The following is a 17,264-nucleotide window of genomic DNA, read 5'->3' on the forward strand; positions in this document are numbered from 1 at the left end:
AAAATTCAACAAAGCAGGAAAAAATACACAGTGGAAAAAAGACAGTCTCTTCAATAAATGGTGCTGGGGAAATTGGACAGCTACATGGAGAAGAATGAAACTCGACCATTCTCTTACACCATACACAAAGACAAACTCGAAATGAATAAGAAACCTCAATGTGAGGCAGGAATCTATCAAAATCCTAGGGGAGAACATAGGCAGTAACCTTTTCGACATCAGCCACAGCAACTTCTTTCAAGATATGTCTCCAAAGGCAAAGGAAACAAAAGCAAAAATGAACTTTTGGGACTTCATCAAGATCAAAAGCTTCTGCACAGCAAAGGAAACAGTCAACAAAACAAAGAGGCAACCCACAGAATGGGAGAAGATATTCGCAAGTGACACTACAGACAAAGGGCTGATATCCAGAATCTATAAAGAACTCCTCAAACTCAACACACACAAAACAGATAATCTTGTCAAAAAATAGGCAGAAGACATGAACAGACACTTCTCCAATAAAGACATACAAATGGCTAACAGACACATGAAAAAAATGTTCTTCATCATTAGCCATCAGGGAAATTCAAATCAAAACCATATTGAGATAACACCTTACACCAGTTAGAATGGCAAAAATTGACAAGACAGTAAACAACATGTGTTGGAGAGGATGTGGAGAAAGGGGAACCCTCTTACACGGTTGGTGGGATGCAAGTTGGTGCAGCCACTTTGGAAAACAGTGTGGAGATTCCTTGAGAAATTAAAAGCAGAGCTTCCCTATGACCCTGCAATTGCACTACTGGGTATTTAACCCAAAGATACTGATGTAGTGAAAATAAGGGCCACCTGTACCCCAATGTTCATAGCAGCAATGGCCACAGTCACCAAAATTTGGAATGAACCAAGACGCCCTTCAATGGATGAATGGATAAGGAAGATGTGGTCCGTATATACTGTGGAGTATTATGCCTCCATCAGAAAGGATGAATACCCAACTTTTGTATCAACATGGATGGGACTGGAAGAGATTATGCTGAGTGAAATAAGTCAAGAAGAGAGTCAATTATCATATGGTTTCGCTTATTTGTGGAATAACACGGAGGACATGGGGAGCTGGAGAGTAGAAGGGAGTTGGGGGAAATTGGAGGGGGAGATGAACCATGAGAGACTGTGGACTCTGAGAAACAATCTGAGGGTTTGGGAGGGAAGGAGGAGTGGGAGGTTGGGTGAGCCTGGTGGTGGGTATTATGGAGGGCACATATTGCATGGAGCCCTGGGTGTGGTGCATGAAACAATGAATGATGGAACACTAAAAAGAAATAAGATAATATTAAATGAAAAAAAAAAAGAATTCTATTTTAGAGGCGCTCAGTCATTAAGTGTCTGCCTTCAGCTCAGGTCATGATGCCAGGGTCCTGGGATCAAGTCCCACATCAGGCTCCCTGCTCAGCAGGGAGTCTGCTTCTCCCTCTCCCACTCCCCCTGCTTGTGTTTCCTCTCTCGCTGTGTCTCTCTGTCAAATAAATAAATAAATCTTTTTTTAAAATGTTAAAAAAATTTTTTTAGATATAAAAAAATTTTAAAAAGAAATCTGCTTTAAAAATGGCACATGTAAATTCTTTTGGGCTCTCGTTTATATAAGTTTCTAGGTTTGTTCTGTGTCCTCAAGAACACTCAAGCTTTAATGTGTGGAAATAAAAGATGACCATGTAAAGGTGACCATCAGGGGAATGATCAAGTGGGTGCACAGAACAGAGAATGCTAGAGCTTTTAGTCAAGGTGTATTCACAGTTCTTATCCAAGACCCATCAAGGCCAAGTGATACACAGAACAAGACAGATGGTGGTCAGGCAGTTTAATAGGCTTTGAGATTTGAGTCTTGTGGACAAGAAGTGTCTGAGGTCAACTACACATTCCAGCCATGTGATGGTGGAAGGTGAGGGTATCCAGGCAAGGGTTGACATTTTAATATCTTCAGATCACTCTTTCCCATCACTACATCCAGAATCTAGTTGGTACTAATCAGGTGTTTGTTGATTAACTATATGAAGGGAGGAAGCATGGATGGATGGATGGATGGATGGATGGTTGGATGGACAGAGGTGGATGGTAAATGAGTGCATGAGGCCACCAAAGTACCTCCAATGATGGCAACTCCATTGACAGAATTACACATTTAGTGTGTGATCTCCTCTGTCATCCTTGTCCTTACATTTCTCCACACATGCCCCCATTGTGTTCAGTTCCTTTCAAAGCAAAGCTGAGGTGCTGAGTCATGTTCCTACTGAATGAGCCCACAGGAAAGGTTCCAGAGACCTGAAATATTTTGTCCAGACAATGATGTGACTATTTTAAAAAGTTTTCAGGGTAATTCCACAGGAACAATGGGGCCCCAGAAGCAGAGCATGCTTCTCAGCATGAATCAAGCTGTGACCCCTACTTAGAATCATTGTGGTCCTCACTATTAGGCATCTGCTTTAAAAAAACAGTTTCATTTAGCAATATCCTTGAGGACACAGTAAAAAATAATTGTAGTAAGACTTGAACCTTGACTACACAGCTTTTTCATATGCTATGTAACGAAATTGGGCGTGCAGTCTTGGGAAGCTCGTGGAAATACGGTGGCCACAAGGAAGCCAACCTGTGAAGTCATCTGCCTGCAGCTGAAGCAGCCACTATCCACTGAACATCATTTTTAATCTAGAAAACAACAACAAACTTTGACTTTTGAGAGGCATTTTCTCAAAAATGAACAAAATGAGCCTGAAAGCAAAGCTCTGACCTAAGAAAAATTAAAATTTTGGAAATCTCGTAATCACCTCTGTGAGCCTGAGAGCTTCCCGTTACTTAGAGTTTTGGTTTTGAGACCAGTGGAGTTATGGATGAGTGTGATTTTGATATGAGAAGATGTGTCAAATGTGAGAACAGATTTTCTTCTCAAACTTCAACCAAAACAGAACAGGCGGCAGAATGGATACAGAAGCACGTATGAGCACATGCCTACCCTCCATCAAGCCAGACATTGAAAAGATTTCAAATTGGCAGAACAGGAACACTCTTCTCACTAATTTTTTTGTTGTTGTTTTGGAACATATACTAAAAATGTCACTTATGTGAACATATAATGAGTTTATTATTGTTATTGTTGAGTGACTTTAAAATGTGTATTTTAGAAATTTCCTGGTTTTAATATTTATTACAGTAAATATCAATAACTATAACTCATATAAACAAAAGCTCCTTGAGATATTCAAAAATTGTCAAGAATATAAAGGGCTCCAAAAGTCATAAGTTTGAGAACTTATAAGCATGGTTGTCTCCTCTAATCCTTAGATTTTCTACTTCAGTGGATTGGTGGAACTTAGAAATTGTAACTACACATGCCTCCTGAAATTCCTCAATATTAAATTGCAATGTATGCTTTTTAAAAGGTAGAAATTGTATGGTGACACACAAAAAATTACTATCTGGAACTCACACAAAATGAAGCCTTAGCCTTATGGAAACCTAAAGCTTGTCTGTGTATTTCATGCATTATTACTAAATTTATCATCTGAACAACCCCATCCTTCTGTTTAGTTTCAAAATCCTGTGTTTATCCTAAAATTTAAACAGGAAGAAGTGATTTGTGCTTCTGTCTTCATTCCTAATTCAAGCACAGAGTACCTCAATAATTTAAAAAAAGAAGGAGGAGGAGGAGGAGGAGAAAAGTACAATCTGTTCTAAAGAGAGGTGTGTCATAGATAAAATCAAAATGGATAAAAGATCTTAACCTGAGGCAGGAATCCATCAGAATCCTAGAGGAGAACATAGGCAGTAACCTCTTTGACATCAGCCACAGCAACGTCTTTCAAGATATGTCTCCAAAGGCAAAGGAAACAAAAGCAAAAATGAACTTTTGGGACTTCATCAAGATCAAAAGCTTCTGCACAGCAAAGGAAACAGTCAACAAAACAAAGAGGCAACCCACAGAATGGGAGAAGATATTCGCAAGTGACACTACAGACAAAGGGCTGATATCCAGAATCTATAAAGAACTCATCAAACTCAACACACACAAAAAACAGATAATCATGTCAAAAAATGGGCAGAAGACATGAACAGACACTTCTCCAATAAAGACATACAAATGGCTAACAGACACATGAAAAAAATGTTCTTCATCATTAGCCATCAGGGAAATTCAAATCAAAACTATATTGAGATAGCACCTTACACCAGTTAGAATGGCAAAAATTGACAAGACAGTAAACAACATGTGTTGGAGAGGATGTGGAGAAAGGGGAACCCTCTTACACGGTTGGTGGGATGCAAGTTGGTGCAGCCACTTTGGAAAACAGTGTGGAGATTCCTTGAGAAATTAAAAGCAGAGCTTCCCTATGACCCTGCAATTGCACTACTGGGTATTTAACCCAAAGATACTGATGTAGTGAAAATAAGGGCCACCTGTACCCCAATGTTCATAGCAGCAATGGCCACAGTCACCAAAATTTGGAATGAACCAAGACGCCCTTCAATGGATGAATGGATAAGGAAGATGTGGTCCGTATATACTGTGGAGTATTATGCCTCCATCAGAAAGGATGAATACCCAACTTTTGTATCAACATGGATGGGACTGGAAGAGATTATGCTGAGTGAAATAAGTCAAGAAGAGAGTCAATTATCATATGGTTTTGCTTATTTGTGGAATAACACGGAGGACATGGGGAGCTGGAGAGTAGAAGGGAGTTGGGGGAAATTGGAGGGGGAGATGAACCATGAGAGACTGTGGACTCTGAGAAACAATCTGAGAGTTTTGGAAGGAAGGAGGAGTGAGAGATTGGGTGAGCCTGGTGGTGGGTATTATGGAGGGCACATATTGCATGGAGCACTGGGTGTGGTGCATAAACAATGAATTCTGGAACACTGAAAAGAAATTTTTAAAAAATTAAAAATAGAGAGAGAGAGGTGTGTCTATTTCAGAACAACAATTACCTGGAAGAAGCCGACCTCCAGGGATATGGCCAGGTCTGCTATTCCTTTGAGGCAGAGTATCTGGCTGCAAGGGTCAGGGAGCTTCCATCCTAAGAACTGTCCCCCATTTCAGTGAGCAGAGCTAACCAGTGGGAAGTATAACAGAGAGTATGGGGTTCATTCCTACTTAATTTCCCTCTTTTTCTTCCTCAGGAACTTAACTGGCACATTTCCTGAATACCCTAATGTGGAAGAAGGAGGGTCAGCCATTATCTTTTCCAACAAGACCCCACAACAGGTACAGAGATGCTTGAGAAAGAAAACACAAATCCATTTTAACCCCATTTCTTTAAACTGTAACCTGAATGGGTTCATAGTGCTATTAGGTTTGGGTTATTTTCCTGCAAATATTTACATGGAAATATCTCAATGTTTCATCAATTGTGGACTGCTAAATGTATTTCGAAATGAAATCACTCTTCCTACTATCTTACCTTTGAAAGAGACATGACAACACACCGCGCTTACTTTCTTGGTAAGTTCTGAGCAGCTTGATTTCAAGGGCCCTTTATGTTCTGGTCCCTGCTTGCCTCCTGGTGTCATCTGCTGTCCCCTCATCCCCATCGTCCTGCCATGAGGCCCAGTGGTCCACTGGCCCACCCTCCCTGTGCCCTGTGTCACTGCACCTTCAGTGCCTTTCTGCACATCATGCTCTCTCCTCATCCCAGATTGGCCTTCTGCCCTTTGTCCCCCGCTTCACTCCTGCTCACTTGTCAAGAGTCAACTCTTTACCATATTGATGCTCTTCCAGAGAAACATCTCTGCAGATGCATTTGTGGCATGAAATTGACATGTAAGTCTGTTTTAGAAAAGCCTCAATAAGCTAGAAATAGGAAAACTGTTCTTAACCTCAGGGTATTTATCATGGAAACCAAGAGAAAGTTGGCATCGTGCTCAGCAGCAGAGCACTAGAAGCATTGCTGTTAAAAGTGAAACTCACTCATATACTCAAGCTAATATACTGGACCACATACAACTCAAATGGCAAAAAATATCATAACTGGAATTAAAATCATATGATAAAGTGGAGAAAATATTTGCAATGTAGATGATAATGGCTATCTTTCATATATAAAGAGTTCTTATGAAAGAAGAAAAATCTAAACACCTCAATAGAAAAGAAAGCAAAAAAATGTGAACTTATTTTTCAAAACTTGAAAACTCACAATCAAAGAAACTCAAATATAAAATAATATTACTATATCTCTTTTCACCTATAGGATTGGTAAAAATTTTAAATCATGATAATCACAGGAGTTGGTGAACATGTGGAAAAAGGTCACTCCCATACATTGTGGCTGGATACATAAATACATAAATTAGCATAACCTTTTTGAAGGACATGGACCAAGTATACTTCATCAGATGTTTAATGTGTCTACTCTTTGACCCATAAATGCTTTTTAAGGAATTTATAGGAAGCAAATAATAAGACAAGTTGCCATAGACCGGAGACAATAAATTTTTTTCCATAGGGGGCCAAATAGTAAATATTTGAGGCAGTGGAACACACATTCTCTGGCACAACTACTCAACTCTGCTATTCTAGCATGAAAGTGGACACAGACAAGAGGTAATTAATGGATATGGCTGTGTTCCAATAAAGCTTTATTTAGAAATTGGCCAACGGGCCAGATTTGGCCTATGCAATATGATTTGCTGACCTGTGCCATAAACAGAAACAGCTGTTTGTGGCCACACCATTTATCACACAGACGCAGAGAGCAGCTACTGTTCATAAGGAGGGAACTAGTTAGGGGGCATAAAGCATTCCACAATCAGGGTTTTTCCACCTCAGCACTACTGTCCCCACAGTCAGCCTCCCATCCCCCTGTACTCCCCCAAGGGAGCCGTTAGTGTCAGAGGGTCATGCTCTTCCCCCACCTCCTGTCAGAAGCTGACACCAGCTCCTCAGCCCTCATTCCAGCCTCTGACAGACTCCTGTCCTCCTCAGAAGTCAAGTGACCACTCTACACCCTACTGTTTGGGGGTTCATCAAGTCCTGCCTTGAGGGACTAACCTTTTCACCTAGTGTTATTTCCCTTTGTTACCTGGTGAGGTCTTGCCCCCATAGCTAAATTGTCAGGCCCAAGTCGTATCTTGAAATCCCACAGCCAGGGACCAAATGTGGTTCGTGTTAGTTTAGAAAGGTAATGATTACAGGATTAAACATATTGATGCAATGTCTACATTGTATACAAGAAACATTCAAAAGGAGGGTTCATATAGACTAAAAACAAAAGAAGATGAAGACATCTGGTTAATATGTTAAGATAAGACAAAGAAGGCCCAAAATCATGAATTGTAAAGACAGGAGAAGAAGAGTTGGGACAGGGTAGAGGTGATGGACCATAGTCCCACCACCTGCTGGGTCTGCAGTCTCAGGGGGCTCCTCCCCCATGTGCCTCCCTCCCTGGGCTGATGTAACAATTAGGTGAGGTCACCCATGAAGTGTACCTGCAGCTGGACACATGGACATCTCCACAGGAGCTCGTTTTAATCATCACCGAGCAGAGATGAAGGATGAAGAAACAGACAAAGCATAATCATTAGAGCGTGTGCATGAAGAGTCCACTTTGTATTTGTAAAAAAAAAAAAAAAATCAAGCAATACAAACACTTTCTGCAAAGCGAGCATAATCACATTGACACCAATGCTCCCAAAGAAGACCAAATACAGAGTCGCAGATGAGTCTTCCTTACAAGTGTTAATGCAATAATTCAAACTGAAATATTAGCACACCACAACCAGCAGCACATCAAGGAAGCAGAACACCACAATCAAGTGGCGTCTATTCCAGAATGCAAGAATGGCTGCTGTTGAGGATGTCTGCGAATACACTGCATCCTATAAAGAGATTCAAAATGGAAAACCCTGAGTGCATCTCTGTGGAGGCTGATGGAGCCTTTTGCAGATTCAACATCCATTCTTGATTTTAAAAAGTAAAGCAAAAAAATAAATAAATTAGAATATAGGGGTACTTCTTTAATTAGGTAAAGTAGTTCTTAGTTCAAGATCTAATATTATGCTTAATGATATGCACTAGAAACAATTCCACCAATGTCATGAAAGGCACAATCATGGTCATGAAAAGTCCACCAATGTCATGAAAGTCACAAGGATGGCCATGGAAAGTCCACCAATGTCATGTAAAGTGCAAGGATTTCCCTAGGATCTGTTGAACACCGCTGAACACGAAAAAGAATGTAGAGATATAGAAATTGGAACAGAAGAGGCAAAATGATCACTTTTCAGGTATGCCCTACACTTAGAAAAGCAAAGAGAATAAATTGAAAATTAAACAGTGTGAGAAGGAATACAGGGAGTTACAGAGAGCAAAAGCTTTGGTGTGTACAAACAGCAGCTCGATAGAAAATACTACAAAACTGTCCATTTACAACAGCACCAACAACACGAAGATAAAGCAGCCAGGAGCAAACTTAACAATAAAGGTGTGTTCTCTGTGAAGAAAAGTTTTTAAAAGTATGAGGGATGCAAATGGAAAGAGGGAAAAGCATACTGTGTCCTTGGGTAGGGATCCTCCACATTATAGTACATCACTTCTCCCAAACATCATCACACTTGTGATATGATCTAAACAAAATACCAATGGCATTATGTTTCAGGGCAGGGGCAGGCCATGCAGAAGGTGAGCAGCCTAATTCTAAACTTGAGGTGAAAGTAAATAGCCAAGAATAACCAGTAAAATTCCAAATGTAATTACACAATGTAAGGAGAAGTGAGTAGTATGGAGCCTTGCTATTAAGATCCCATTGGCTCCAGGCAAATAAATAGAAAGACACATCAATGGAAAAGAATAGAAAGTCAAGAAATATACCCAAATACATAGGCCAGTTTAGTACATAATAAAGATGGCATCACGCCTTTCTTGAGTAAGAGGGAAATTTTAACAAATGGGATTAGAATAACCAGGTTCTCGTCTGGAAAAAAGAAAATTAAATCTCCATTTCTTTATCCTTCACGCGAGAATGATTCCAGATGGACCAAAGATTTAAATGCCAAACAAAACAAAAACACAAAAGAATTCGAAGAGGCCAAGGAAGAAATGTTGGGAAAGACGTTTCTACCTCTGTTGCACAACCCAGGGGTGGTAGAAGAAAAAAAAAATGAAATTTTAAATGACACACACACAAAATTTTCTAACCTGCATGGCAAAACAGACCCCAAGTGAAGTCAAATGACAGATGACACGTAGGATAATTACTTGTAATGAGGACCATACATAAGAGATCATTTTTCTCATATATAAAGATCCCCTACAGCTCTATTTTAAAAAGATCAATAACCCAATATTTTAAAAAGCCAAAGGATATGAACAGACATTTCTCAGTAAAGAAAATGTAAATGGATTTGAAACATAATAAAGGGTGTTCAACATATAAAGAGATGATCAACCTCACATATATAACGGAAATGAAACAGACAAAATTGATAAATTGAACCTCATCAAAATTAAAAACTTTTGCACTTCAAAAGATGCCGTCAAGAAAATGCAAAGACAAAAGCATACTGGGGGAAGATATTGGAAAACAAATACCTGATAAGGGGTTTGTATCCAGGATAAACAAAAAACTCTTGCATCTCAGTAAGAAGACAATTCAATCAAAAAATGGACAAAAGTCTTGAATAGATAATTCACAAAGGATCATATATGAATAGCTAATTAGCACATGAAAAGATGCTTGACATCATTAGTCTTAGGGAAATAAAACTTAAAACTTCAGTGAGACCATTTTATTCCCACTAGGATGGCCATAATCAAGAAGATAGACAGTAACAAAATTTGAGGGTATAGAGGAAAAGGAACACTCCTGTGGTGCTGGAAGGAATGTAAAATGGTACAGCTGCTTTGGGAAATGCTTGTCCATTTCTTAAAAGTTAAATCTGAACATTCCAAATGAGCCATCAGTCCACTATTGATACTCTATCCAAGAGAAATGAAAATAGGTCCACACGAAGAAGTTTGTATGAGACTATAGGAGCATTGCTCATAATAGCCAAAAATTTGGAACAGCCTAAATATCAGGTGATGACTGGATAGGCAAACTGTGGTGTGTATGGCAATAGAATGTTATTTAGATTTCCTACAAAAAAAGGAAACACCAATCAAGATTCGCTACAACAGACTCAATTGTGATGCAGAGGGAAAGGAACCAGACCCAAGAGACCACACATTATACAGTTCCATTCACAGAAAACGTCCAAACAAAATGAATAGAGGTGGGGAGGAGATTAGCAGGGGCCTGGCAAAGAAAGAAGGAAAAGGAAAGAGACTGAGAATGGACATGAGAGGTCACCCTAGGGTGATGGAGATGTTCCAAAGCTGACTATGGTGATGGTTGCACGACTAGGTAAGTGTACTTAAAATGATTGACACGGACCCTTGGAATGGATGGACGTAGGCCATGTAAAATATGCCTCAATAAAATTATAATATATTATATTATTATAAAACAAAATGCATCTGGTCTTCAGACCTCCCAGTATGCCAAAAATATGATGGCTTACTTAATAGGGCAATAAGTGCTCTTCTCACTTTGGGAGATTTTGCTGTAGCTAAAGTACATGAGCAAAATAAATTCAGCACTGGCCATCTTAAAAAAAAAAAAAAAAAAAAAAAACCAACGACAACGGCAGACCATTTCTTCAGCCATTCAGTTGGCAAACATAACACACTGTGTCACACTGTGTCAGAGCATATGGGGAAACCGGCACCCACCCGCATGGCTGGCAGAGGTGTGAATTGGCACAGCCCGATGGAGGCAGTTGGACAGTATTACAAATATACATACATATCCTTGATCCAGCACTTCTACTTTTAGCAATTTATCCTGCCAATATGCTCATACACCTGCAAAATGGTATTTCCAGGCATTTATGTATGCAGCATTACTAGTAACAGCAGATGATTGGAAACAGCCTAATTCCATCAGCAGGGGAAGGGCCAGATCATCTACAGAACACCCGTAAAAACAGAGCAAGGAAGCTCTTTATGTACCACTAAGAAAGCTAGGGACATGAATAGGAGGAAAACATACAACAAGGACTGTGTGTACGAGACACTGACATTGGAACAAAATGACCCATCTATATTTACAGTGTGTATCTGGGTGTATATATGTACATATTTGTGTACTTTGGAAGATTTTGCTTGAGTTGAAAATCAAGAGCAAAACAATTTCAACATTGGCTAAAAAAGAGACAAATTCCAATCACACACCATTTTCAAGCGTGTGATGGGGAACATAACACAACAGTGTGTGTGTGTGTGTGTGTGTGTGTGTACACGTGTATTTGCATATAGCTATGTAAAATGTCTCTGGAAGCAGATCCTGCTGACTGGCTCACAGCATGGGAATGGAAGGTTTCCGGACTTGATCTTTTGTAAGTTTTGAATTGTGGGCCTTGTGAATGTACTTATCAAAGTATTAAATTAATAAACTGAGGAGATAGAGGAAGTAAATAGTACAATGGAGAAGGATTTACAAGAGACACTGAATTGTGTGTTCCACAAATAAGGATTCCTCCTCCTTGTAGCTGCTCAGTTTATACATCAGGTCATTTTTCAAAAACTGTCTGTACATTTTCTGAAAGCTTCCAAACTTCCAAGGACCAAAAAATGCTCATGCTTCCTAAGTGCTCCAAACATATAAGTCCTGTGCAGCCACGATTTGGCTCCATGCATTAAAGTGAGCCTGATCCCCAAGGATAACAATGCCACTTGGACAAAGGACTTTTAATTCCACCTAAAGACACGCTTTTTATCACCAAATAATGTGCACAACACATACGTCACCTCTTACGCTCGCCAGCACCATTATCCTGAGTCTCATCCCACCGAGAGCTTCATGGGAGCCTAGGGGATAAGTTGGCCTCTGGATAGTGGGAAGGGGGCACATGTCCAATGACTGTAGTGGTGGTGTGTTTTTTAAGTCCAGGTGGGACCAGAATATCCTGATTTGTTCATGGTAAACTGTCTTTTATACTCTTTAAAATGTGAACTAAACTCCTAAGAATAGCATAGGTATAAATATCAAAAACATAATACCAGAAAATAAACTTCAGCACTGTAGTAAATCATTAATAAGGCATAAAACAAGTGACTGGATCCCAGGAGGATGGTTTAGTACAACCCAGTAGAAGTGAAGGATACTAGTCCTTCTGTTTAATTGCATACCTTGCTCTCCAGAGGTAACCACTGCACTGTATTTGGTGTTTGTCATTCCCTTGTATTTATTTGTACTTTGCCTATGTGCATATATATCCCGAAACTGTAGGGTGTTATTCTTTTGTTTAACCGTGTGCATTTTGTACAATAGAATAAACTTATGTATGTTGTTCAGCATCTTGCCTCTTTTCTTTCTACGTTGTGAAATTCATCCTGGTTAGCCTCTGTTTGAATCCCAGCTCAGCACTCACCTGCTGTATGCCCTTGGCCATGAGACTGACCTCTTTGTGGCCTGTTCTCTTATCGATAAAACAGGCTGGTAACAGCTCGCATCCCTAGGCTGCATTTAGCAGTAAACGAGTTCATCTTTGTGCAGCTCTTAGAACCGTGCTTGGCTTATCATAAGACCAATGGTTGGAAATACGGACCTGATTTTAGAAAATGAAAATAGGATACTAAGTCCCAGAGATGTTACGCCACTTACCTTGGTCCCATGACCAGCAATGTGTCCTAGGGTCTACACAGCCTCGTGTCTCCCAGAAGTCGCTCTTTGGGAGACCTCAGCAAGCGGGACCTCCGCAAACATCTGTTGTATAGAATGGATTGTATCGTTTTTTACAAACCCTTACTAATTCTCCAATGATGCTAATCCGAGATGAACTGATAAGTGGGATTTTGTCACTGTAGGAAATACAAATTAAATCACAGAGGAAAGAAACCAACCCTGAGAAGAGAGGCATGATCATTTATGGGAAAGCAAAGTGACTGCAAGAGCAATTGTCAGGCAGAGTTCGGACAGGAAACTCAGGGTGTCCTGAGCTCCACTGGGGAAGAGGTGTGGGGGTGGGGCCTGGCCTCCTGGCTGCGGCAGAGATCCTGAGGAAGCCGTCACCTCCCTCATGTTCATGAGAGGGAAAGCAGTCCTTGTCTTGATCAGGCTCCATGAAATCATGATGCTTATTTTTTGTTTCTTGCCAGGTTACTGAAGATATTATTGCAAACCAAGAAGAAGAAGAGAAAAATAAAAAGAAGAAAAAGAATAAGAAGGCCAAGAAACCCAAGAAACCTAAAAAAGAAAAGGAAAAGAAGGGAGCAAAGGAAAAAAACAAGGTAAGGAATTTGGAATTTTAAAAGAAATTTTCCGGGCGCCTGGGTGGCTCAGTGGGTTAAGCCGCTGCCTTCGGCTCAGGCCATGATCTCAGGGTCCTGGGATCGAGTCCCGCGTGGGACTCTCTGCTCAACAGGGAGCCTGCTTCCATCTCTCTCTCTCTCTCTGCCTGCCTCTCCATCTACTTGTGATCTCTATCAAATAAATAAATAAAATCTTTAAAAAAATAAAAAAATAAAAGAAATTTTCCTTAAAGTGGCTTTTTTGCTTTGAACCAGTGACATGATCTCCAATCTCCTGAGACTGCAGTAGTTCATTTCCTAGGAAACCGTTCTACCAACTATTTTTCAATATTTTTTTATGTTGTTTGATCACCAGTCATCATCCTCCCTATGACTTATAATAAATACCTATTAGGATAAAGGTGGTTTCAGTGACTTTGATACTTTGTGTTATTCACATATGTTATAGCTTTGAATTTTTATTCCTCAAAATAAATGATCCGCCTGGTCTTTCCTCAAGGTAGAAACCAGGCGAGACTGCAAAGTCAAAATAATCCCTACTTTAACCAAAGTGTGTTTGTTCAAACTTTTTACTTCAGGTTGACATAGTGGATGCATTTTATTGGAAGTTTTCATTTCTTACTACCCAAAAGAAATCAGATTTCAAACAGTGTCACTTTGGGCCATTTCTCGTATTCCAGGAGGTGAGTTCATGACAGAAATAGGACAGGCTACATCATCAAGGACAAGTGATGGGATCAAGGAGTCAGAAATTGTGAGGAGGAAGGAAAGGAGGACGGTGGATACACAATGACAATACCCAAATTCCAGACCTTACAGGAAAAGAGAGTGATATTGTGGGCTTTTCATAGATTGCTTTTATGATATTGAGGTATATTCCCTCTATCTCTACCCTGTGGAGAGTTTTAATCAAGAAAGGATGCTATACCTTCTCAAATGCTTTTTCTACATCTGTTGAGAGGATTATATGGTCCTTGTCCTTTGTTTTATTTATGTGATGTATCACAATGATTGGTCTGCAAATGTTGAACCACCCTTGTATCCCAGGAATAAATCCCACTTGGTCGTGGTGAATAATCCTTCTAATGTACCATTGGATCATATTGACCAGTATCTTGGTGAGAATTTTGGCGTCCATGTTCATCAGGGATATTGGTCTGTAATTCTCCTTTTTTGGTGGGCTCTTTGTCTGCCTCACAGAACAAGTTTGGAAGTTTTTCTTCCATTTCTGTTTTTTGAAATAACTTCAGAAAAATAAGTATTATTTCTCTAAATGTTTGGTAGAATTCCCTCTGGGAAGCCATCTGGCCATGGTCTCTTGTCTGTTCGAAGATTTTTTTTTGTAAGATTTTATTTATTCTTTTTTTTTTAAGATTTTATGTATTTATTTGACAGTCAAGTAGGCAGAGAGGCAGGCAGAGAGAGAGAGGAGGAGGCAGGCTCCCCGCTGAGCAGAGAGCCTGATTCAGGGCTCAATCCCAGGACCCTGGGATCATGACCTGAACCAAAGGCAGAGGCTTTAACCCACTGAGCCCCCCAGCGACCCTTGTTGGGAAATTTTTGACAACTGCTTCAGTTTCCTTGTTGATTATGGGTCTGTTCAGGTTTTCCATTTCTTTCTGTTTCAGTTTTGGTCATTTACAAGTTTCTGGGAATGCATCCATTTCTTCCAGATTGCCTCATCTGTTGGCATATAGTTGCTCATAATATGTTCTTAAAATTATTTGTGTTTCCTTGGTGTTGGTTGTGATCTCTCTTCTTTCATTCGTGATTTTATTAATTTGGGTCTTTTCTCTTTTGTTTTTGGTAAATCTGGCTGGAAGTTTTTTGATATTGTTATTTCAAAGAACCAGCTCCTAGTTTCATTAATCTGTTCTACTGTTCTTTTCGTTTCTATTTTATTGATTTCTACTCTAATCATTATTTCTCTTTTCCTGCTTGGCGTAGGCTTTATTTGCTGTTCTTTCTCCAGGTCCTTTAGGTGTAAGCTTAGTTTGTGTATTTGAGACTTTTCTAATTTTTTAAGAAAGGCTTATATTGCTATGTGCTTCCTTCTTAGGGCCCCTTTTGTGGCATCCCAATGGTATTGAACAGTTGTGTCTTCATTTTCATTTGTTTCCATGAATTTTTTAGTTCTTCAATTTCCTTGTTGATCCATTCATTCTTTAGTAAGATGCTCTTTATCTTCCAAGTATTTGAGTTCCTTCCAAATTTCCCCTTGTGACTGAGTTCAAGTTTCAAAGCATTGTAGTCTGAAAATATGCATGGAACAATCCCAGTCTTTTGGTACTATTTGAGACCTAATTTGTGCCAGTATGTGATCTACTCTGGAGAATGTTCCATGTACACTTGAGAAGAATGTGTATTCTATTGCTTTAGGATGGAATACTCTGTATATATCTGAAGTCCATCTGGTCCAGTGTGTCATTCAAAGCCCGTGTTTCCTTGTTGATCTTCTGCTTAGATGATCTATCCATTGCTGTAAGCAAGGTGTTAAAGTCCCCTATTATTATTATTTTATTATCAATATGTTTCTTTAATTCTGTTATTAATTGGTTTATATATTTGGCTGACCCCAAGTTAGGAGCATAAATATTTATAACTGTTAGATCTTCTTGTTGAATAGACTCTTTAAGTATGATATAGTGTGTCCCTCTATATCCCTTACTAAATTCTTTGATTTAAAATCTAATATTCTGATATAAGTGTTGCTACCTCAACTTTCTTTTGATGTCCATTAACAAGATAAATGATTCTTCACCCCCTCACTTTCAATCTGGAAGTGTGTTTGGGTCTAAAATGAATCACTTATCCATCAACAGATGAATGGTAAAGATGTGGAGATATATATATATATATATATATATATATATATATATATATATGGTGGAATATTACTCAGCTATCAGAAAGGATGAACACTTACCATTTACATCAATAAGGATGGAACTAGAGAGTATTATGCTAAGCAAAATAAGTCAATCAGAGAAAGACAGTTATCATATAGTTTCACGTATATGTGGAATATGAGAAACACTGCAGAGGATCAAAGGGGAAGGGAGGGAAAACTGAATGGGAAGTCAGCAGGCAGGGAGAAAAACCATGAGAGACTCTTAACTATAGGAAACAAACTGAGGGTTGCTGGAGGGAAAAGTTAGGGGGATGAGGTCAGTGGGTGATGGGCATTGAGGAGAGCATGTGATGTGATGAGCATTGGGTGTTACAGGCAACTGATGAGTTATTGAACACTACACCTGAAACTTATGTTGTACTATAGATTGGCTAATTGAATTTAAAATTTTAAAAAATAGCCAAACTCCACATAAATGCAACATTTTGCATTTATGAAAGACAACATTTTGTTAAAAATTCCTTGCATGACTGCAGCCACCCAGCTGGAGGCAATTGACCCTTTTGCAAGGCTCATATTCTGCACCATGATCAGCAGAAATCATCCAACTGCCCCCATCTGTCTTTGTCCCTCTCCTTCACCATGTTCCATTGCTGTGAACAAAAGAAGAGAGACCTCTCACTGCTCACAACCCACTCCACTGTAGTCCCCAACTTAGTCCCCCGCCACTCAGTATTTTGTGCTGACTCCTCACCTAATTCCTCCCCAGGAATTTTTCCAAGTGTAAAGGAGCTGCTCCATGCAAAGTCACACTACCCACCCAGGCAGCTGCATCCAAGGATAGCCATGTTTGGGTACAAAGACCCAGCCCCCACACTGGGACATCTCTGAAGCATTCTCCTAGCTCCTGGGCTCCCTGTAAGGTCAGCTGACATCTCACATCCAATTGCATCAGAGCTCACTTGCATCAGCTTCTCTGTCCATTGCTGCTTCTCTCCCTCCATCCTTGTGGGTGGTGTTCCCACAGGGAACCTGCACAGCCTCCATCTGAGTGTTTCCATGGAACCCAACCCACAAGGCCACCTGTTGCCC

At 39.8% G+C, this 17,264-nt stretch overlaps 1 protein-coding gene across 2 annotated transcripts in view; it reads left to right on the forward strand.

Annotated features, from left to right (window-relative positions):
• The window catches only part of IQCA1 (IQ motif containing with AAA domain 1), a 146,466-nt gene that overhangs the window by 61,852 nt on the left and 67,350 nt on the right, over window positions 1–17,264 (forward strand). For both annotated transcript variants that reach the window (XM_013048473.2, XM_004777557.3), the window contains exons 7-8: window positions 5,155–5,239; window positions 13,169–13,300. In XM_013048473.2, the coding sequence (XP_012903927.1) occupies window positions 5,155–5,239; window positions 13,169–13,300 (217 nt within the window). The remainder of the gene's footprint in view (window positions 1–5,154; window positions 5,240–13,168; window positions 13,301–17,264) is intronic.

This window comes from Mustela putorius, unplaced genomic scaffold (assembly GCF_011764305.1).
Source record: "Mustela putorius furo isolate JIRA1106 unplaced genomic scaffold, ASM1176430v1.1 tig00003869_pilon_pilon_pilon, whole genome shotgun sequence".
NCBI lineage: Eukaryota > Metazoa > Chordata > Mammalia > Carnivora > Mustelidae > Mustela > Mustela putorius.